General features: G+C 42.3%; 2 protein-coding genes across 2 annotated transcripts in view; one reads left to right on the top strand and one right to left on the bottom strand.

Annotated features, from left to right (window-relative positions):
• Positions 1 to 8,506, bottom strand: part of SLC44A3 (solute carrier family 44 member 3) — a 111,957-nt gene extending 103,451 nt beyond the window's left edge. Inside the window, exon 1 of the transcript XR_010373492.1 lies at positions 8,420 to 8,506. The gene's annotated coding sequence lies outside the window, so the exon portion shown is untranslated. The remainder of the gene's footprint in view (positions 1 to 8,419) is intronic.
• F3 (coagulation factor III, tissue factor) lies at positions 8,426 to 15,315 on the top strand. The gene is made up of 6 exons (XM_064455550.1): positions 8,426 to 8,556; positions 9,647 to 9,761; positions 11,895 to 12,079; positions 12,484 to 12,665; positions 12,791 to 12,950; positions 14,137 to 15,315. Exons 1-6 carry the CDS (start codon positions 8,466 to 8,468, stop codon positions 14,274 to 14,276), a joined length of 873 nt encoding a protein of 290 aa, XP_064311620.1. The 5' UTR covers positions 8,426 to 8,465; the 3' UTR covers positions 14,277 to 15,315.
• Positions 15,316 to 23,785: the final 8,470 nt, after the last annotated feature.

Here is a 23,785-nt window from a genome sequence, read left to right as displayed (position 1 = left end):
AATCCTTGAGACTTTCAGGGGTCGACATTCAGCACTTTGCTACAACCCACACAGCTTTTCTAGCTAAATACTGGTTACTGGAAGTTTCCCCTCACCCCTTCTGTGCTAACTCCTAAATCAATTCACCCACGTCAGTAGAAGTGTACTCTGTTAGCCCTCTGATATGGCGACAGAATGCATGTGGGCGCTGGCCACTACAGGAGGGTTGCAGGAAGGTAATGCCTTAGTTGTTACCAGTTTATGCTGTAACCATCTTGTCCTTAAACTGGCTGAGTTAGAATAGTTTATGCCATTCAAATATAGAGAATGAGTACCACTCCAGACCTTCTCCTTAGATCAGATCTAAGATGCTTCTTTCCCTTTATACTGGACAGCTAAGAAGCTAATTAGCAACAGCAATATCCCTCCCTTCACATAGATTTTTGTCAGGGCTAAAATGTTAAGATCTTTACACTGACATCCATAATTTGAGTTGACAAATAACCTGAGGCAGCAGAGAACATCTAGTAAGTGATACATGGTCCCTGCCAGTATTTCATCCATACTAACTGGCACGAGAGAACAGCAAGACTCAAATCCTTCTTTCACTCACAGCATCTGGGAGGTAAAATTCACTCTTTCTTGTCATGATGATGAACTCCGAGCTCAAACCAACAGTGCCACTTTAGCCATTTAAGTCTTTCAATATTTTCTTTGTTCCTTTAAAATAAAATTTGAAGTCAACACTGGGGGCACAAATGCACTAATCTCAGTAAATGTTATGTCTGATTATCATTGTTGTATTTTTTTTTAATAATGTCACTTTACAGTGAGATTTAATTATTCAGTAAATTGTGAGCAAGTATGTCAAGTTAAATAGATAATACATGTAGTGATAGGATAGTGTTTATTCCATTGCGATTTTAGCAAAGAATAAGATACAGCTTTAGTTGTATTTTTCTGAACAAAGTGCCATTATTTATTTTCAAAATCCCTAAACACAAACCTTTCTTTAATCACAAAGAGTAACTCCTATTTTTATGAAGTACAATTCTAGCTACCATTGGCATGCTTCATTTTCTGAAGAAAAGAGAAACACAAGGATATTAAATTCCAGTGATTACGATCATATATGTGTTCACTAAATTATCTGCAACACAAACTTAGAAAGCTCAAAGACTGTGCTGTGACTGATACGTGACAACCGTTACAAACCAGCCATTTCCCTTCGCAGAGAAAACTTTCAGAATTTTAAAGGCTGCCTCCAATCGGGGAGGCAATCAGTGCTGAGCCTTGTAGTGAGCGATAGTAACACATGAACTGCAGCATGCAACACTACTTAACTAACATTATTCATGAAGGAGAAAAATGCGGTACAGTGATGGAATAGAAAGAAGACTGAAAGGACAGAGCAATCTGCTGTCTGAAGCTGGGGAAGCAAAGCCATACCTACCTAATGTCATTATTGGTGCACAGGCTGTGATTCAAAGTACACGAGAGTGAAAAAGTTCCCTATATACTCCAGTGCTAAATGGGAATATTTGATATATTTTTTAAAAGTCAAACCTATGTTTGATAAGGTCATTCACTCTCCTTGGGTGTGAAACACATAAGCAGATTTGGGAAGCGGAGAAATCGTTTCAGAATAAAGTCTCCTTGGGGCTGTATAACAGATTGGCTACGCTGGCACAGCAAGCTAATTCTGTCCGATTAGCAAATCCAGAATCACTCTGCTGCAGCAAAGCTGCTCCATTTTCCAATTATCTTTAACCTACTCAACCCCAAGTCAGCAATAAGGGCAGAATCAACAAAGTAATGTAATGTCAAAGAACAGAGATGCATGATATTAAAGAAACTCTCAACTTCATTTTGCTGGTTAGCTTTCATACAGAATGGTTTTTGTTGTATCAGATGACTCCAAAAGAGAAAGCTGTATTACAAGAGGAATAAACATTGTAATAGCCAAGTCAAACAGAGCACAGTTTACCTTTTCCTCTCTCACAGTCCTAAGAATGGGTTTAATGTCAGCCAGGGACTGCCTACATTTGTTCAAACTGAAGTTTTGTGTATTTTACCCATCTAATTGCCTAACCTTCAAGGCGTGCTCACACCAAATATTTTTAAAGAACACTGAATCTGACTAGCACTACCTTCACTGAGAAGTTATATGTGCCATATCTAATATTAAAAAGGTAGCATTTTTTAAAAATTGCTGAGGAAGGGAAATAATTTTTACTAACAGTTATAAATAACTGCTTAGTAAAATTAATTTATTTCAGTTAATTAAAAAATCATGAGCCAAGACTGGATTCAATACGAAAAAAGGATGCTACCATTAATGTATATGATTTCTTTTAAACAGGTTTTATTGTCACTTAATACTTACGTTGCAGGGTTTTTTCCAGTTTGACCACTTCCTCACAAACTCAGGCATGGGAAGAAGACCCAAGTAAATAAGGTCTGGTGGTTGTACTTGTGTCTAGCATCATTTGTGGAAAATAAATCTTATGAGAGAGATGTATAGGAACTGCAAGATTAATTTATGTAATTAAGATATTCTGGGGTAAAGGAATTACTCTAAGAGGCTCCTTCACAACTGTGGTGGCACACCTGGAATAAAGGGAAGACAGATGGCATCACAGTGTCAAACAACAGATTCAACCTCATACCAGTTTGGTTTGGCTAGCCAAAAGCATCTAGGCACAGAAGGAATCAATACAATTTAGTGTCTCTATCTCTGTAGTTTCTGTTGTGCTCTCTTGTGACATTTATTACTGCTTCAAATTACTTGCCCTCCAGCAGAAGAGCGTCGCCAGTAAACACACAGAGCTGTGTTTAGCACTGCAGCAGTACCTTACCGCTCCTGACAACACATCTGTGGTATTGCTATAGCCACTCGCTTTCTGAGAAGCCTTTCATGCATCAAAATCAAACTAAGCAGCGAGCAGCTTACATTTTCATGGACGCAGTCTTGTTTACCCAGAGGCGCCCCTGAAGGTAACAGAAATTAAATGTACACAAACCTGTAGGTCAAAGCCCTTTTTAAGAAATAACGCTGCAAAAAAATATTTTGACAAGGATAATAAATGCTTCACACATCATTCTGTAAGAAACAGGAAAGCAGCCAGTAATTTGGAATTAGCACCAAAGCAATGACGACAAGAATTTTCAGAGTGGGACAGGCTCAAAGCCTCCCTCCCTGGGACTCTTCCCCTGCCTCCCAAGCAGGCACCGTTTCCACACCAGACCCCAGAGCTGATCCAGACCCAAAAACTCCCACAAGATTTGTTCTTCTGCTAGTGTCTGTTTTTAAAGTATCTGTATGATAAGTGAGGAGATGCGTGTATGACTGTTGTGGTAACAAAACGAATTTTGAAAGCAGAGTATCAGAAAACCATACAAAGATTTGCTTCAGGATTTCTAATATCAATGAGAAATTCATACTGTACATGTGATTCCCCTGTAAGAAATTTATTTCACTGATTTCAATTTTTGTATCAGTTTTGCTTATTCTTTTTTTTTTTCAACAAGTGAAAGAAAGTCCCATTCATGTCAGACGTGGATTTAAATTTTAAATGAGTTCTATCCTAGTACAACTTTGTTATTTTCAGTTAAGCTACATGTGATTTTATAAAATCACATGGTTGTTTTCGAATCATAGAATAATGTATAGCAGTTTAGGTAATAAGAAAATCAGAGGTGCACAAAGAATTCACCACATTGGGACTTTCATTGGTATGGAGTCTTCAGGAATAAACACAACTGCTTTTAGGTATAAAAGTTGATTCTTCACTCCATTACACCAGTTTAATGACATTGCTTACCACAGGGGTCAGTCAAATTGCACAAATTCGGTTTCTGTGCATCAAAAAGGGGACTTGGTCACCAGCTTTACCACATGATGCAAATCTTCATATTTACAAATACCATTATACAAATTTTGTCGGTATAGCCATTTTTATATAAGCTCTGTTAGTAGCCTCATTACTTGATGTTCATCGGTGTTATCACCACCTACAGTTCACATTGCAGCTAGGGGAGACGCGGCTGTTTGGCAGCTATAAAAAATAGGCCAGCAATAACCAGAGTGCACTGTAGAATTGCTCAGTGACCGGTGTAACTTTTGACCAGTGCATGTATCTAATGAACCCTGACACTAGTTCTCACATCCACCCTCCATAACTTGGTGCAGTACAAACAAGTTACCCAGCTTTTAAAGATTTATGAAGTAACTACATGCTGAATTTTCTCTATTTTTCCTTTATCTTCACTAGAGACTTTCCATAGATAGAAATTATTCTTTGCTTAATTACATTAAAAAAAAAAACATAGTCCTGTGATTATGACACAAGAACAGAAATTAGTGTGAAATCAAGACATTGTACATTCCTGACTTCACCATAGACTTTCAGCATATCCATAGAAGAGCTGGGTGAATACAGTTTCCTCCCTATGTACAAAATGGGTGCAATACAAGCCGCAGGATGTATACAATCTAAATTAATTGAATATTTTAAGGCGTTTACATGCACAGGCAGAAAGCGTTGATGTAAACCTGCTCTAATTTCAAGACTTTTGAGGGTCATTCTCCTTCTTTAGAAAGTTGATTGGAAATGAAAAAGACTGAAAGGACAAAGACCTACGCCAGGGAGACACAGTATATGTATATTACTGAATTTCATAGTCTATTTACTAGCACTACATATGGATATATTATACCTAACAAAAGTGTTTCACGTACCAAATATGTAAATTACAGTACTGCTAAAACACAATGTTTGAAAGGCGATGGTATTTGTGAGTCTGTGCATCCATTTATAACATAGTATTTGATAAAGCAGCTCTGCAAGATAAATGCTAAGAAATTTATAAAAGCAGATACCAAGTCAGAGATTTCTCCCTAAACTTCTGGTTCATCTAATTAAATATAATTAATTGTATAAGTAAATTAATTACCCAATCATACGAGTCACTGAGGCAAATTAAATAAATATCTGAAAAGCCAAGTGAAAGGAGAAATATCAGGAGCAATTTCATTTTGGAAAAAGCTCCCAGGGGTTTCAAATCTTACATAAGTAAATTTTCCACCACTGGGCATGACAATGTTGCTGACTTTTATGTTAGCATGGAATGATGAATGTTTCATAGCACTAGAAAATTTCAAAACATTATTAAGTATTACAAAATTGTACTTACAATCTTGCAAAACTATTAGCGTAAGGAAACAGATCTGTTACTGATGTCACCTGAGGCATTCCACTTCAATGTCAACAATTCTATATAATAGTACAGAAAACACGATGTTGAAATTGCTTTGCTAAGGAAGAAATTATTTTGTAGCTTTCTCCAAGCTAACCAGTTTAGAGATCTGGAAGATCATACGATAAAAATAAATACATTCATCTCTTTCCAAAAAACTGGAGTTTCACAGGTTTAGTTTAGTTTTTCTCCTCCCCATCCCCATAACCCATGTGTGGATTGGTTCCATGGTATATGTACTAAGGAACGAAAATGTGTAGAATCTGCTCAGAAGCTGGCAAACCTTCCCAATGGTGAATAACCTCGTTTCCACTAAGTCCACCAGAGTGAAGACGCCCCCCAGCAGAAGAGGTCATCTCCTAATCTAAAGCACGCAGCCAGGCTTGTGCCCTTGCACGTCTCCCACATAGTCTAAAAAGTCACAGTAAGATCCCGGCCTCCATCAATAAGAATGCCCCATTTACTGCAATATTTAAATACATTAATCTGCCTTGCTTTAGATGCCTCTACTAGGAAAACATGTATTTCACCTTAGGAATGAAATTTTTTTCTGCTGACACTAAAATGAGCAACTAAATGATGACTAAATCTGTTAGAGACACGTACAGATTCGATGCTTACATTTTGATATTTCACTGTGGGAATCAAATTCTAAATTTCTAGATAAATTGCCAGAACTCTAAGTCAGCATAATGACTGCCTGCACGTAGCAAAATGTATTTGAAACAGAAGGAAAATTTTCTGTCTTTAATGAGTTGTTGAAATACCACTGAAGTGGGCAGGAAATGTGACCAGAATGTCACAGTTAAGTCACTAGCTGCTGAGACGTCTTCTAACTCAGAGGCATCAGCACATGTCAGGCAGCGTGGGGTTCCTCTCCTCTTCTGCACTGGTTGGCCCCTGGAGTCAGGCAGTGCAGAGCAGTCCTTTGGTCAAATCTGCACTGAGACTTGGTGAAAGAGGAGAAGGAAGAGCGAGCAGAGGTGGTGGCAGCAGCAGTTCCCGACTTCAGTGCTTCTCCCTTGTCCATCATGCCCTTCCCCTGCGAACCTGATCTAGCTACACTGTCCCTTTGGCTTTCAAATTTTCCCTTCAACTTCCTACCCTCAGAATGGCTAGGTTGGTAAATTTACCCTATTTCCTCTAACCACAGAACGTCCCCCAGGCCCTGCTTGCTTGCTTGATCCATGCACATCCTTTTGCTCAGGCTCTGCTTCCCACCGCTCTGGTAAACTGGTGGCCTCCTGCCCTCATGGAGTAGCATGGAGCAGGACATCTAAAAGCCAAGCATTAGTGAACCCTAGAATATCTTGCTGGAAATTGGAATAAGGCAACACTGGTCAAGATGGTTAGGCTGGACAGGGTCTGGAGGGTTCCCCACCTATCTCAAGTATGGGAAGTCATGGCAGAAGAGATGAGAGTGAGAAGGATGGGCAGGAGAGGGAATACTGAGATCATCTCTGTAAAAACTGGAAACCACTGCTGACCTGCTTTGCATCCTTTGTGACTGAACTACAAGAAAATTAACTGCACTTAGAGCCTAAAAGTGATTCGAAGTTTTACATAAGCACCTCTTTTCTTTAAACAAGTGAGGATTGTTTCTCTTTGTAAAGTCCTCTGGAAATCAACTGTGATCTTATAAGGTCACAATCTTGAAAATCTAGTCACACAAGATATGTATTCTACACAAAGTTAAAAGCATGCAAGCTTTTTGCCTGATGTAATGCTGACATACAGCTGCATAGAGGCAGTGCTGAAATCTGATCAAAAACAAGGCAGGAAAATTAGAAGGTATATGGCTGGATTTTAATGAAGGTATGCTGATAATTTAAAAATCCAAGGTTTAGGTGCACCTCAGAACACACTATATGGTCTCTGATGCAGACGCTGGTTGAAAGGGGTATTGTGGTTTGGTCCATATGCACTTATTCGGCATTATGAGACAGAACTGATTGCTTGCATCTACGAGTCAATCATGAAAATTAAAGGCAATTAAATATGAAACTTCCCCAATAGTCTTCTCCTCCTACCTACATTTTCCAGGTGTAAAACGTTGTGCAAATCAGCATCAAAATAAAAAGAAGAGTCAGCTTAACACTGTAAAACCCATCTATCCTCCGTAATTACATAATACGTTCTACTATACAGTCTGTTTCCCAACTTCCCGGCAGAAGAATCAGGAGCTAAGTGCGAACAGAGCTCCCTCTAGAGCTTGAGTATTAGACAAAAATGCTGCACATGAACCCCCGGCTCCAAAAGCTTGGTTTAGGTGCTTGGAAAGGCAACACCATGAGAAAGAGCAATATACATACCGGAGAGGCCAGAGAGCCGGCCACAATGGCTGCAGGCGGAGATTCAGAACGCCTTCTGGCAGATTCTCCGTTTTCTGTGAAAATGGCATACCTTTCCAGTGCGAGCTTGTAGGGAAAGGGTTAACAGGCCCCTGGTTTATGGGAGAGGTGAGGTACAAATCCCTGAACACCTGAACTGTATTTGCTGCATGTCGGGTGAGCCTTGACAGGGTTCACGTATGCGTGTGCTCAGAGCAAGAGGGTAGAGGGGGTGAGCTGGCTGAACGGTTGTGTTGAACGTTTTGTGTCGTGAGGCAAGAACTGACATATTCAACCCCTTCAGAATTTACAGGATCTAAGTTGATTGACCCAACATCACCCCCACAGGATCTGCTGTCCTACTGAGCAGTCCCTTCCGAGCTGGGGTGGCGTTAGCACCCCTCGCCCCTCACAGCCGCCCGAAGGTTTGCAGCGGGTGAAGGCTGGTTGTCAAGCGTTGCCCAGTTTCACCGATATTCCATCCTACGGGCAGGGAGCGCGGGGTGGTACAAGCGTTCGGGGACACCGGGAAGGTGGGGAGATGGGGTCTGCGGACACCTCCAGGTGTGCTTGCACATCCAGGTGGGTCCGCAACCAGGGACGCGGCACCCCATCCCTCAGCACCCCTCTCTTTGCGGTAGATCCCCTTTTCCTCTTGCTCAACCCAGCGATGCCTAAGCGCTTCCGCCAGGCCCTCTCCTGCTCCCCGTGACCCCATCCGGGCCGGCCACCGAGCCTCCGCCGCTCCCACCGCCTTCCCCACCGGGCTTCCCCGCGGGTGAGGCGCCCGCAGTCCCCGCCTCTCCTCCCGCAGATATAAGCCGCCGCCTCCCGCCCCGTCGGCAGCTCACCGCCGGCAGCACGGTCGCTTCCCCGCTGGATTCCTTTCACCTCAGGATGCTGCGCGCCGTGACCGGAGGACAGGCTTTGCTGCCGCCGCCGCTGCTGCTGCTGCTGAGCGCCCTGCTCTGGGGCCCGGCTGCCGCCGGTGGGTAACTGGGGCCGCTGGCTCGGGCGGACGGGACAGACGGACGGGACAGACGGCGCGGGTCGGTCCCTCTGACAGAGAGAGGCTCCGGCGGCTGTGGCGGGAGCAGCGGCTGGCTGGCGCGGGGCCATGGCGGGAGAGCGTCCCTCGCCTGCCGGGCTCTGAGGGGCCCCGACCCCCGCCCGGCTCTGCTTCAGCACCCGGGCGGCGGAGCCCTCGGGTGGCCAAGGGCTGGTTTTTTCTCCAGTGTGTGTGGGGATCCTGGGTGACCATAGCCGGGTCGGTGCTGGGAGCTGTGGGGAGCCCTCAGGAGTCGGCAGCCGCCAACCTACTGTGACAAGGAGTGATCTGCAAGATTTCTTTCCCTTGTCCCCAGTTAGGAGCTTGTCAGAGAGGCAGAGAAGGTGGTATTTAGACAATAATTAGGGTATGGCTCAATGAAACGCTTGATTTCCAGAGGTCACAGAGATTGTGCGGTGTTTTCCGCTCCGGCTTCCTCCCAGGCAGTTCCCCAAAGGAGCTGTGGCTTCCGCCGGGGCCGTGGGCTCGCAGGTCACCGCGGCCTCCCTCCGCTGTGCGCCGGCATGGGTTCACCCCGGGGTAGCCCTGCTCGGATGTAAGCATGTAGGGCAACCACTGAGTTTTAAAAGACCTCACCTTCCCGAAATAAATAAATGGGGAAACTAGGAGCGAATGCCTTCTGCAGCCGGTAACAGCCGGGGATGGTTTTGAACCGCACCGCGTTTATTTGGTGCTTGGACACCATCATGAGTATCTTCAACCTTTTTTAGCTTCTTCAGAGGTCTAGGAATAAAAAGGAGGCATGAGGCAGAACTCCAAATAATTTACCTCACCAACCTAGGAGTTAAAAGCGGGAAAATAATTTTCTTCTTGTGTTTCTGGCTTCTGCCAGGACACATTCCTTTAGTAAGGCGAGCATGAGCCCCAAGGGCAGGACCGAGCCTTTTCCCCAAAAAGAATTCTTCCAAGTAGCAATTAACAGCAACTATTTCATTTAACTAAACAGTGACTGCAGGGAGCCAGGAATTGCATATAATATGGCTGATGGCACTCTTTTCTGTATTTAAAGGCAATCCAGAACTACCGACAGCAGTTAATATAACTTGGTCTTCAATCAATTTTAAAACTATACTACAGTGGCAACCAAAACCATCAGGTTACTTCTATACAGTAGAAATACACGGGTAAGTAGATAACACCAAGGTATGCCCATTAATGGCAATTGAAGAAGATGCAGATAGAGTGTGTTTGAATATTTCTGAGACTGAATGTAAGCAGAAAAGAGCCCAAACATGAGGATTTAGAAAATTGCCAACCCAGCCGTTAATACTTCTTTGCGTCCAACTATAAGAATATCTGATTCAGGCTTTTGGTTTTGCCCACTTCAGAAAGAGAAAATGGAGCTTTAGATCAGTGTTTCAGGTCTGGGGTTCGGTGCAGGCCAGCTGCACTGGAGATCTAGGCCAAGATACTTTGAAGAAGGTGACACACTATCTGACATACCATGTATTAGATAGAACTTCACCTTTTTATGTCTTTCAAGGTGTCTGGACTGAGTCTTTCGTCTTGGGAGGTGTCTGATAAATATGAGTCTGCATTTTATTCTAATTGGTGAATCACAGTAAATGAATAATTTGTCTTGCTGGGTAATATTACAAGTTACCTTTGTTCACCTATGTCTGTCGAGACTTCCTCTGTCATCATGTTTTATGTAAGCTATGAAATATTGTGGCCTTAAAAAGTAGCCAGCTCATGTGAAGTGTCTAACAGCTCTTTCAATACTGTACAAAAACTTCCATGAAGTTTGGTAATAAATCTGTGCTGTTCTTAGCTCTCATATTAATTCATAGACCATTATTAAACATGCCCCAAAGGGAAACTGCATCATCAACTCTCCTACTTATTAATGAACATACGGTACTGTAGTCTCTTCTGTCTGGAAAAGTAGCGTAGAAATGAGAGTTCTGCCATGACTAATGGGTGAAATACCAGTGCAATGTGCTTTTTTTATTCTTGAAGGGAATGATGAAATTAATAGACTTAAAAGCACACACTAGCCGAATGAATTTTATGAAACTTATGAAACTGGAGTTTCTTTCCAGCCATTTGTGCTTGCAAAAAATTGAAGTCTGTGCAAGATTCAGAATAGAATCAGGTATAGTTCTGGCACGGAGACGCTTCTTCAGACAAGTTGAGTTGCTCTTCTGGATGAAGTGTGCTCAAATGTTTGCTTTCTCGTCTATGTACATTTGCAGAGTACATTTGTTTGATCACAAAGGTCGAGTCTCCTCTGTCCCTTCTCAAGAAATCTCTAGGGCGTTATCACTAACTGATCTGTGACATCATAAGAAATCCAGTGAAGTGAGAAGGGAGTTCAGGCGACTCTTAAATAAAACTTGACCTACTTGGAGGAAAACTCATTTTTTGATTGCCAAACAGTGGGCACGCTTGCTCTTCCAGCTGAGGTCGCACCATCCCTGAGGTCCCTTCCAACCTGTGATTCTGTTAATTTTTCTTTTCCTTAGTCCACCAGCAAAAAACAGGGAAAAAATTGAAGCTGTAATATCTAATCTGTTTTCCCATTCCTTGTTATTAGGAAGTAAAATGGAGAATTTACACTTTTTTCCTGGTTTTGTTATTATTTCTCAAGAAAATGAACCTACTTTCTAGCATTTAAAAGTCAAGAAAAGTGCATGGGTCATGTTTTTTTGTAAATTTTTTTTTTTTATCGGAATTCTGTAACGAAAATTGCTACAGCTGTCTGGTTCTTAGTGACATTTGCACCTACATAGATGGAAAAATAAGTGACACATATAAGATGTTGTTGTCACGTTAAACAATTTACATCGGTGCCAACAGAGCTTCCTAGGACAACTGATGCTTCTAAAGGCAGTAGTTTTCAGATGCATCAGGGAGAACACTTTCAAAGTGATTTATGCATCTTAAGGTTTCTTAAAGAAGTCAACTGCAGAAAAATCCAAAACCAGAACTACTTATGGTTTCTATTCAGTTCATATAAAAGATTGAAGTTTTAATTCATAAATGAATCCAATAACATATTTCTATGTGGTTCCTATTCGATTTACTTAAGTCTACTTCGAATTGTGAAATACAGCTGTACAGGATAGTGGGGTATGAGGTTTTTTTCTTCTCCTTTTCAGCCTAGTATACCTGCAAGACTGTTCCACTGGATGAGAGAAACCTATCCTGTTTGAGGGGGGGAAACCATGTTTTTAAATATGTAAAAAAAACTATGTTTCTTAAATACGTAAAAGTCAGTCTGGAAAGCGTTGACGCTTCTTTCTTGCTCTTTTCAGCCATACATCTGACACCAAAAGAAAATGCATTTTGACAACAGAAACAGAGTGCGATGTTACTGATCTGCTCAGGAATGTGAATGAGACCTATACAGCACACATACTCTCTGTACCATCCTCGGGGATGGATAACTTCGAAGAACCACCTTTTGCAGTCTCTGAAAAATTTACACCTTATAAACAGAGTAAGTAGGATTGCCAGTTAAATCTTACCATAAACTTCCTTTCAAGACTACTTCCATTGACTTAAACAAGGTTTAGACTGGGCCTAAAGGTTTTTCCTATAGATTCTTCCAGCAGCCATACTGATAACTGAGAGGATGACATTCAGGCATAAAGCTTTCCCTGTTGCAGGGGAGTGTGTAAGATTTTAGTTGCCATTTGTTTCTCACTACAGTGAGCAGACCATTTTATTAACATCATGTACTAGATGAAATATTTGTTAAAAATTCAAGATTTCACTGTATTACTTCATGTCTGTAAACTTACAGTAGGTTGAAGGGGAAGGGAATGGAGGAAGGAATTCAGAAAAAGCATGTTAAGTAAAAACTGTTGTGTCAGTTTTTTAATTCTAAAAATGCTTGTTTAGCTATTCTCGGAAAACCGGAGATACTGAATTACACACAAAAAGGTTCCGAACTGAATGTTGTGTTTGAAGACCCGCTTACACCATATACATTTCCTAATGGAAGCTTTGAAAGTATTCGAGATATTTTCCAGCATGACCTGCAATACAAACTCTCTTACTGGAAAGATCAGAGTTCTGGAAAGGTAAGGTTTGGCTCTACTTTTTACATATTCTGTAGCTGTATTATAGCTACACAATTTCTGTGCTACCTTAATAGCTGATGCTTTCACAGAGAACATGTCCTTGAAATATTTCTTTTCCTTTACAGAAAGAGAGAACAACAACAAGTCACACATTTGAAGTGAGCGTTGACGGCACAAAGAACTACTGCTTCTACATACAGGGAGTCATTCCCTCCCGCAGAGAAAACCGTTACGGTCAAGAAAGCACGGTGCTTTGTACCAGTGTAGGAAGAACTATCTTAGATGGTAGGTGTCTGGTGAAGTTTGTCACGCAGCCTTTAGCATTCTAACAAAAAGACACTTCAATTCTGAGTGTATTTTTATAGCTCTCTAAACTGTGATGCCTCTTATAGAATAAACCATTTACTGTAGAAGTGAGAGGACACAGACTGAGTGTGGAAATTCATGGGAAGAACCCACATTAAGTAAGAGTCCACCATCTGTAGCTGGCTGGAGTTGGCTTTAGGGTTTTGCTAAACTGTTTTGCTTAGTTTTAAATTGTCTGAGTTGATGGCTGGTCACTGAGGTTTCAGATCTCATCACTAGCCTTCAGCTTTGTTTTCTTGTTTTCTGATTGTTTCCCTCAGATCCTTCCAATAACAGGTCCCAGAGTAAGTGCTTAAAGGATTAGCTCTAAAACATAGGAGTGCTGGAACTCTACCTATCCATTGACTCATAGTTTGAACTGAACTTTAGTTATTATCCCAGCAGCAGATGATGAGACCAGGACATTCTTTACTGTTACATTACAAGGTCAGAGACTGGCAAATTGACTTCTTTAGTGGTAAATAAGTTAGTGAGTGGTCGGTGAATCAGCCAGTCTAATTCCAGACGAACAATCCAGATAACACTTTCTTCAATATAAAGTCATCAGCGTTTATTAAATAATATCACATTGCAGTACTGTGTCTTCTCCACCAGATAAGCATATTTGCACTCTAAGTAGAAAAGCTCTTCTAAAATTGGCAAATTAACTCTCAGAATAACTTTCTTACCTAGGTACATATTTTCATTTATCACAATAGTTGAATTCTAGTAAATTGCAACACGAATAGAAATCTCTTCTGTTGGTGTTTTCTAGCTTCTAACGTAGAATAAATTTCCACTTGGACTTAGTTTCACAGAAATAATGCAGGGGCAGGGGGAATGGTTTGACTTATTCTTGTGGTGGTAGCATGGTATTTTAGTGCACTAACTGAACTAGATTAAAACCTAGTGTGAACCAGGTGAAATAAAGCTTTACCTCAGTTCAACAAATTCATGTTAAAATGAATTCAGTTCCCACTGAGGTGGTCACTCTGCTTCTGTGATGCTGTAAAATACAGAAAGTGTTTTTTTAGTTCAGTGGGGTGGGTTCTAAGAGTTTATAGGGCTGTGACATTATGGCTTCCGATAACTGAATCTTGGATTATTTTTTATTCCTCCCCTACAGAATACGGAGCAGAAGTATTTATCATCATAGCAGTGATAGCAATTGCGGTCATCACGCTTGCCATTGTCCTGTCAGTCGTCCTGTGTAAACGCAAGAAAGCAAAAGCTGCAAGGGAGAAGGAACCGCTTAATGGCATCTAAGAAGTTATTGTGGACACTAGTGGCAGTTCCAAAGTGAAGAAAAAAAAGACAAAACCCATAAATTGGGTAATTGGGTGGAGCCTTTTAGCCTCTCTGACACAGGAATTTTGAAGCCCAAATGTTATGTGGATTCAAAAATCCATTAGACAGTCACAGATGAAAAATCCCGATACCCCCCTGTGTCACTAGTGGCCGGAGGCTGGGAGAGTATTCTGGTGCTCTGTTACAGTATCCTAACCCAGCTCATAAACTCTTCCCATGCTCCTTCTATCATCCTGTCTGAAAGAGGGTTCCGAACTAGATGGACCTTTGACTTGGCGAGGTACAGCCATTCTGAAAGTGTGGCCTGACTGAGCCAGAAGATCTATGGTACCTGTGAGGGGAAAAAACACTACTTTTGAAAAATATGTGTCCTTTAGCTAACCAGAAGGAACAACATCTTGTTTCTGTGAAACAAAACCTGTGTTTATCTGACTTTCTTTTAACATTATTAGCTGGTGAAACGATCTGTTAGTTCAGATGTGACAAAGACGCTACTATTATTTCTGCACTTCTTGGATAAAATTAACTTCGTTTCTTTATCTTTGGATATAGACAAAGGTAAACAAACAGAAACTACTGTGCTGGCGACTTGTAAGGAACACTCTTGAAGTAGGTAGCTGCTCTACGTCTGGAAAGCGTATCCAGATGACACTACACCTAGAGTTACGTGGACAGGGTAGTCTGATGGCTCCAAGTAAGTGTTAGAACAAATACTTTGCTGTTTTTGAGTCAGCCTTAACTCACTTCATGCAACAGAGTAGGTAGCAGTATTTACTGCATTTTGAATATTGTTTTTAATTAAACAGTAGGTGAATAATATAGTTTATGTGGTATAGATTCAAATCATCTTGGTGACGGGATTTGGAGGTACCTTTTGCTTTGTCTTTTTAAATATTTATTTTATAAATTATAATCTAATTTTTATATTGGTGATATCTGTATTTATGATGGTAATTTATACTTTTCTAGTGAAATAAAGGTGACTGGGAAAATAAGACTCTCTTTTCCTTTTTTAAACAAAGTACAGCATTCATTCCAGAACTAAATTAAAAATAAATTTAGGAAGTCTCTCTTGTGACAGCAGCGTAGACAAGCTGCCAGAAGTCCGGGCAGGACTCTGCAAAACAGACGATGAGGGCACTTACTACCTGCGAGGGTAGAAATACGAGAAGCCATAGTTCATGAACTGATGAAAGGTTTTGAGGAGTCCCGAGCCGCTTTCAGCATTTGCATTCACAGCTTCTCGTTCTGATGGGAAGTTTACTAGACATCTCTCTGGGAGTGTCGCTAGGGGTTCGCACGGCGGTGCCTGTGCTGCTTGGGGTACCAGTGGTCAGTCAAGGCGTGGCGGGGCCTGGCCCAGAGGAGAACTGCTCCTAACAATGGTGATGGGCACAAAGAAAAATCAAACAAACAAACCCCACCAAAACACGAGAATGGGGGAAAAATGTGTCTTGTAGTTGGCACTAATTGGCTGTATATCTCAAAGCTTTATATGTGTCTTAAGATCCATCGCATTTATGAGATGGAGTAACAGCATATGAAATTAATACCCCAATATACCAATTTTTATAGAATTGTATTTTATGTTTTTCATCCCTACTGTATTATATATACCCTCTTCATATGGATTAAGATGCTACTGGCATTCTCAAGATGCAAGGAGAGCTATATGATACAATACTATACTAATTACAAGTAAAATGGGCTACAGTGTTAATGCAAAGTTATTTCTGAAGTGAGATATTTTTAACTGTGTTCTTAGTAGTTCTTGCTCTCCTAAATACTTCTGAGTAGGACACATTCTGCTAAATTTTAAAATGTGCTTCTGTAAAATCACTTGGCAGTCATTGTCCAACCCTTTTAAAAGCGTAGTTTGGGGTTTGTTCAGCCTGGAGAAGAGAAGGCTGAGGGGGGAATCTCATCAGTGCTTAGAAATATCTGAAGGGCAGGTGTCAGGACGATGGGGCCGGGCTCTTTTCAGCGGTGCCCAACGCCAGGCCAAGGGGCCACGGGCACAAGCTGGAACACGGGAAGTTCCACCTGAACATGGGGACAAACACCTTCCCTGTGCGGGTGCCAGAGCAGGGGCACAGGCTGCCCAGAGAGGCTGTGGGGTCCCTTCCCTGAAGACATTCACCCCCCGCCTGGACGCGGCCCTGTGCCCCTGCTCTGGGGGTGCCTGCTCACGCAGGGGGTGGGACCGGGTGAGCTCCAGAGGCCCCTGCCAACCCCCGCCATTGTGTGAGTCTGTGAACCTCCTGAGTGTGGTTTACAGGGGGTTTCTTAGTTCTTTGATTTCCTTTTTGACAGAGAGAAGAAAACAAACACCACCAACCCCCCCCCAAAAAAACCCTATTTACTTAATGTTGTGCAATAATTGCTTACTACATAATCTGCTGATGCATAAGCCTTGTATGGAGGAGGAATCTTACAACAGCAGCCAAAAATGTGAGAGCTTGTGGGAGTAAATTTAAAAATATTCCAAAGTTGCCATCATCACTTCCCTTCCCTGTGCCGTTCTTGCTTCCGCAGCTTCATTCAGGGCCAAGCTCAGAAAAGGGAAGAGCTCATGGGAAAAGGAAGGCCTGTAGGTTACAGCACAGTATTTTTTTAAACTAGAGCATGCATCTGATTGTCATAAGCTACATAGAATGATCTTATAAATCACGCTTCATTACTTCAGAGATTTTCAGTTTGTTCTGAATATGAAGGTTGTTTTCATTAAAAGGAGGAAAGAAAGAACACCCATAGACATGCAAACAAGTGCCTTAAATGGCACAAGAGGGACCCACCACTGCACAAGTTTTGGAAACCTGAAGCACTTCTGTTCCCTGGCTGCAGTGTGTTCTCATCCAACAATGCTGAGTAACCAGAGTCACGGGGCTCACAGATCCCATTTCAAAGAGGATTTTTGCTGTTTGTGGAGACAGTTGAGAAAGGGGCTTTTTACTGCAAACTTCCAGAAGTGTTATCCCTCGGGTCAGCGTCCTGAGCCCACGCAAAATGTTTTATGCAGAGATGTAACTTCCTCACAGAATCAGGGTGGGCAAAAGGAGTTGTTGAATAAAGGTATGGGCTAGAGGAAGAAAGGCTGGATCCTACCTACAACACACATGTGGCCACTTCAGCGCCATACCGCTGTAAGATGGAGCCAGCCACCCAGGGAATTGATGTGAGAAAGGGAAAGGCTTTTCCTACACACGTACGTTCCCTGGCTTATCTTCTAAGCAGGTTTCTGTAAGCAAGCGTGTTCCTACCGATGCTCCTGATCCCCCATTCCGCTTTGCTCCTTGTCATCTGTTGCATGAAAAGGTATCCAGGTACTTCAAGTGGATAAAAACATTTGCACAGTTCCCTGGCACGGTGCTTGTGTTCTCTCCTTATACAAATTAATATGTAACATTGCAGATTGTAATAAGCCACTTCCATTTTATAGTACTGCTTTAAAACAACATTCTTCTTCACATCAGTGAATAAAGGCTGATATTGTTCTGCTGCTCTTCTGCCAGCCCTACCAGCGTTATAGACAATTAAATTACTGCCATTACTTAAAACAAACAACTGTACAGGACTTCATAAATGTATATATGACAGATATGGCAGCAAACAGCTTAGTTAATCTCTTTCCAGCAGACTCAGCTTTCCACTGTGAGAAGGCTGCTGCTGAGAGGCACGTCACGATAAGAATGTGATTATAAGCTTAACTTGGTTCACTACTTATGTGGCAACAGAGGACAAAGAGTTTCTGCCTTAAGTAAGCGAGAAGAAACAGCTGTGATAGATTACCTTCTTGGTTCAGTTTCGTAATGCTGATTATTTTGCAGGTTAGTAGCGATTGCCACACAGTTTCAGAACCTTGTAATATGCAGGAATGAGTGGGCTTTTGACAATACCAGGCCCAAGAGTCAATCAAGTAGTCTTCTAATTACACAGTATTTATCCCCATACAAACCACCACGCTTTCTGTAGTCTATGTTTGTCACCGAGGGAGAGAGAAGAGCTGGTATTCGTGTTTGGGGGAGGCAGGAAAAACACAAAAGAACAACCTGCTAGACAGGACAGACGCAGGAACTGGTCAGCTGAAAAACTTTCCACAGTCATTAGGTGTGGTGTTATTCACCGTGGCATACATACGCTCTCTCACGCAGCGCGCCCATTCCTTTAAGAAAGAGACACTGTCACGGAAAGCTGCCCGTCTGCTGGTGTGTGTCTTCCACTTACAAAAGCCAGGGCATAATGGCCAGGACAGATGCGCTGCAAATCTCCTCTTCCTTCCGCCTCAGGATGAGAAATCTTCCCACTGGCGAGATCCTCCTTCTTCTGGCACAGGCTCTCATTCAGCCCATACAGCCCATTTCGGTATCCCCCAAATGAACCCCGAAGGAGCATATTTCCCTGTGATTCCTCAGCCTGTAGCTGTAGCTGAATTAGGCAAGTTCACACGAAGATGTGCCTCAGGGGTGATTTCTTCCAGTAAAACCTGCCAGTACCTAGGAAAAAAGGCATAGCCGCGGTGACTGCCTCCGGGGCTTTTACAGCCAGGTCCCGTCTCGTAGGTCCAATTGCAGGGGTTGTGCCTGTTTCTCATCTTGTCAAAATTCATGCCTTACTAGTGACGTACTTCAGTGATTGCTCCTGCCAGAAGCTCACAACTTTTCTGCTCTTTACCTTCCCTGGCTCCTTTGTCGATGTTTCCTTCCTCTCCCCCGTTCCCTACTCATTTCCATTACCTGTTCTTCACCGGAGATGAACCCCCTGTCTCATTTCTGCAAACAGTGGTGAGGACCTCATTGAAATGAAAATATAGACCTGAATAAATATATATCCCTTAATCAACAATCAAGAATATATTAATAGCAGGGCAGCATTTTTTTACACTCTACAGATTCCCTTGGTCACCAAAATCAGATCAATAACTTCCAGAACATTCACTAGCACTGCTCCGAGCACCTTTCGCAGTGCACCTAATTACCTTTAAATATTAATGTTTTTAGTGGCTTGTTCAACTAGCAATGAAGTCATTAATTTGAACTCAAAGAATACTCAGTTGCCAGCTCCCAGTTATCCTCGCTGATGCATTTTCTTCTATTTTTATTCTCAAGTTTTCTACCTTATTACTTTAAGAAATATTTAAATAGCAAGTACTCAGACATTGTTATATTCACAAAACTATTTAATCAAGAAGTTTAATTAAAAACCTCCTTCCTCTGAATATTTTCCCAATGAGATCACATAATTTTTTAATTAGTTCTTCAGTAATCTCATAACTCAGCTAAAAAGCTACTGTAATGAAAGAGCTAGAATGACAAGTGAAATTTTAAAAGCTACTCCAGTAAAAAGTACTCATTATTCCAGGCAAAAAGGTGTGAGTTGTTTGGTTTGGGTTTGTTTTTTTTTTAAAGAGTGCATCCTTGATTAACACAGGTGGTTTTCCCCTCTGCTGCCTTCATCCTTTCCGTTCACACCAAATACGTACATCTCCACAGAGATGATACTTGATCTGATCTCCCATCTTTCCACTTTCTTCATAACACAATCATTTGCTTCCATAAAGCATCGAGTGCAACGGTACCGTCGCGTGCCACCGCTGCAGCTATTGCCTCCAAGGCAGAACTACAGACACCACAGATCGGTTCCTCCTCTGCTCTTCGCGCTGCTGTATCAGCACAGCAGCACTGCGAATACAGCTTATGCTCTGAGCCATCCCTCTGGTATCGTGTGACTAGAAAAGGTGACCCCATGTGGCAAAAGAAGGCATAATCAGTATGTTAACAATCCAAATTTTCCTAAACGGCTAGTACATTGATACCCAGATTGAACCCAGATTTCACTAAAATTTGAAGGAAAAGGACATAGGAAATCTGATAGCTCTTCAGCTGATGTTTCCCTCTGCCAGGCTCTCCAGGGATCTTGGGTTATAACACACCTCGTCTCACCCAGTTTTCAAGCACTGCTAGAAACCAGGCCCCAGTTAACAATCCAGCAGGTACCAACAAGTACTTATTTACACAGACTCACAGAATGGCGGGGGTTGGCAGGGCCCTCTGGAGCTCACCCCGTCCCACCCCCGCTGGAGCAGGCACCCCCAGAGCAGGGGCACAGGGCCGCGTCCAGGCGGGGGGTGAATGTCTCCAGGGAAGGGACCCCACAGCCTCTCTGGGCAGCCTGTGCCCCTGCTCTGGCACCCGCTCAGGGAAGGGGTTTGTCCTCATGTTCAGGGGGAACTTCCCGTGTTCCAGCTTGTGCCCGTGGCCCCTTGGCCTGGCGTTGGGCACCGCTGGAAAGAGCCCGGCCCCATTCTCCTGACACCCGCCCTTCAGGTATTGACAAGTATTGATCCCCTGTTGTTTAGTTGTTTAACACAATGGTGTTAAACCCCAAACAAAACCATACTCCCTTCTCCTGACAAAGTTTTACTTTAGTCTCAGAAAACTCAGGAGTACCTCCGAACGAGGTTTTCACACTAAATGTTAAACTTCTTACCAGACTTTCTTTCCTCGGTATGTTCAAAGGGAAAACAGATTCCTCTTGCTGCCCTTTTAATTCTTAGGGGAGTAGACTGAGAACCTCAGAGAAGGGAGTGCAGTCTTCCAGGAGTACTGGAAAAATGTGTTACTACAGCACGCAGCATAAATTGAGCTATAAAAGCCCTATAAGTTATGTTAAGTTCAAGGTACATCTGGAACTGTGATAACAAGCTATCCGTCCAGCAGCAGGGCAAGGCAGGCATGGGTAGGAGTAGCTGGAATGCAGCCGCACATGTAACGGGGGCTATTTGGGGCTTTACATGCTTTGAGTTCTGCTGAGCTTGTCTCAAAAAACGAACCCAAAAAAAAGGCTTTTGAGGGAACAACCTTCCACGCTAGAGGCACAGGCACAAGGAGTTGAAACAGGTCCCAGGTGAGGGGACCACGTCTCTCAGGCAGGTCACTAGGCTTCGTAACCACCTCGGGGACAATGAAGCACATGGCACCCACAGGAACTACTGCCGTCTGTCAGACCCACCTATTCAGGTACCTTCTGTCCCTCCCACCGGCGTGATGCACCCCGCTGCCGCAGAGGAAGTTCACAGAGTTAACACACTAAGCACGAAGAGATTTTTACGAGTATTAAAGCACCAACTTCATGCACCTTTTTCAAAATTCTCTGCTTAGGACTATTATAAATACAACTATTCTAATTTAAAAAAAAAAACCCTACTCTAAATTTTTTATTTTCTAGTTAGTATTTGTGGGTTAAAAAAGACAAGAATGTCAACATGTAGATTTTACCTTGGCCCTTAATTCCCTACTAAGCTCAAAAAAATTTCCTAATGTTTCCTGGCTTTTCAGCTAAGTCCTGTTGCAATATGTAAGACTGCATCTCAGTTTTAAGGAGCCTCCAGCACACATGCCTTTCTTTTTAACCATTATTTTCCCAAATACATTAGCTCATCAGCCTCTCTATAGATAATTATCTTTCAGTTACATGAAGTCTGTCACATTAGCAGCTTCTGACTCAGCTGGTTTTAGCTCTGTTGCTTTTGTACAAATACATTCCCACACTAGAATACCACAATAAAGCAAATAAATAAGGGCTAGCTTATTTTGGGGAGCATCTTCACACTACTTACCTTGTCATGATTCACAATGATTAAAATTAGTCAAATGGGCTTTAGTACCTGCTTGCACTAACCATTCAGTTTAAGGAAACAAAGGGTGTATTTGGATACACAGAAGAATGTCTCTTCAATTGCATACATGGAGAGTCTTTTCTAAAGCGGTATTCTCCAAATTTTCTGTAATCAAGCTTAATAAATTAGCTGTGATTTGTGCCAAACTCTAAAGTTATTTTACTGCAGAAAACTTGCTTAGTCATGTAGGTGGAGTTCCCTATTTCTACCCAAGTAAACCAATCTCAGCACTCTTACATTTTGTCCAGACAGCATTGACTTCATTTTTCCAGTTCTGTTCTATTTTAGTGCGGCATCATGTGTGGATGCCACTTGTTTCCCAGAACAACGGACGGGTGGGGAAGAAGGATGTTGGTTTGCGGACAACGGGGTCGGGCGTTACGGCGTAAGAGCTCCTTTTGCCAGTAAAAGCCATTGTACTGAATCCTTATGGTTTAGACTTGCCAGAGGTCACCAAGAGTGAGGTTTCTAACCAGCATGAGAAAGACTGTGATCATTCAGCCTGGTGTGTGAAAGATATATTCCAGAGAAGTGGAGTGCCCAAGTTCTGCTTCCATTTTAAAATGCCACTTGGATGATTCTTCTTGCACTGCTGCATTCCTCACAAGATTACTGGCAAAGGGTCTTCAGTTTGCTAAGTCAATCCCCACGGAATTTCACCAGATGTTTAGACATATTATTTCTATTTAAACCCTAAATGTCATACTTTTCAAATTATTCCCTTAAGACAGCTTCTGTCTGCAAAGTTCCAGGCTGCTTGTCATCCGGCTCTGCTTTTGCACACAAGCAAAGAAAATGATGCAGGAGTTCAAAGATGGCTCAGCAACTTTGAAGATAACATGTTTCTACAGTTTTAAGGTAAAAGACAAATTGCTTTCATAGGAAGCAGGGGAGGTTTAGGTTGGATATTAGGAAAAATTTCTTCACTGCAAGAGCGGTCAGGCATTGGCACAGGCTGCCCAGAGAGGTGAGGGAGTCACCATCCCTGGGGGTGTTCAAAAATTGCGTAGACATGGCACTTCAGGGCATGGTTTAGGAGGCCTGGGGCTGTTGGGTTGGCAGGTGGATTTGATGATCCTAGAGGTCTTTTCCAACCTTAACGATTCTATGATTCTATCCAAGCTTGGCTATATTTCTGTTTCAGGATGAAAACAGTTTCATCTTGTTTGAATGCACACACAGAATCAGTTTCATCAGAACATATAAACAAGCAGGTTACAGGAACCTGTAATGTGCACAGCCGTTCTAAACTTCCAGGTGAAGTTTAAGGCATCATTAATAAAAATCTGACTGTACCCAGAGCAACAGCAAGAGCCTGGAACCACAACACGCGAAGGGAAAACCAACCAGCCTCCTCCCAAAGCAGCTGAGTCATAAAACCAAGAAACCTCTTTCCGTGCTCATGGAAAGAGCTGGCACAAACCAGCTGGTATCGACCCCTAATAAAGCAGCAAATACATTATACATAGAAGTAAGTGTTTTGAACAGCAGCTTTATATGCAGAAATTGGAACTGGCACACTTGATTTTCTTCTTGATGCATAAAAGTTGCGGTTTATTTTTTCTGTAAATCCAAGATAACTCTCCCCCACACTTTTCACAGTTGGGTTTCAGATGATCGTTATCATGGACGTTTCTATGACATCTCATAGTATGTATGACAACTATCTATAAATTTAAATAAGGGATTTTTAATTCCTATCGTGATGGTAGGACATCTTAATGCTTTTTTTCACATTTGTAGACCACTTCAGAACACCGAAGATTAGCTGACGCACTGGTATCTGTTGAGT

The sequence above is a fragment of the Phalacrocorax carbo genome, chromosome 6, assembly GCF_963921805.1.
Source record: "Phalacrocorax carbo chromosome 6, bPhaCar2.1, whole genome shotgun sequence".
NCBI lineage: Eukaryota > Metazoa > Chordata > Aves > Suliformes > Phalacrocoracidae > Phalacrocorax > Phalacrocorax carbo.
Note: the sequence above shows the minus strand (reverse complement) of the source record. Positions and strands in the feature narration are given on the sequence as shown.

Bases quoted from the DNA above. Each gene is read 5' to 3' on its own strand.
- F3 (XM_064455550.1), top strand. From the start codon at position 8,466: ATGCTGCGCGCCGTGACCGGAGGACAGGCTTTGCTGCCGCCGCCGCTG. The intron at 8,557-9,646 runs GTGGGTAACTGG...CTGTATTTAAAG, and splicing joins CTGGGGCCCGGCTGCCGCCG to GCAATCCAGAACTACCGACA. The intron at 9,762-11,894 runs GTAAGTAGATAA...TGCTCTTTTCAG, and splicing joins TATACAGTAGAAATACACGG to CCATACATCTGACACCAAAA.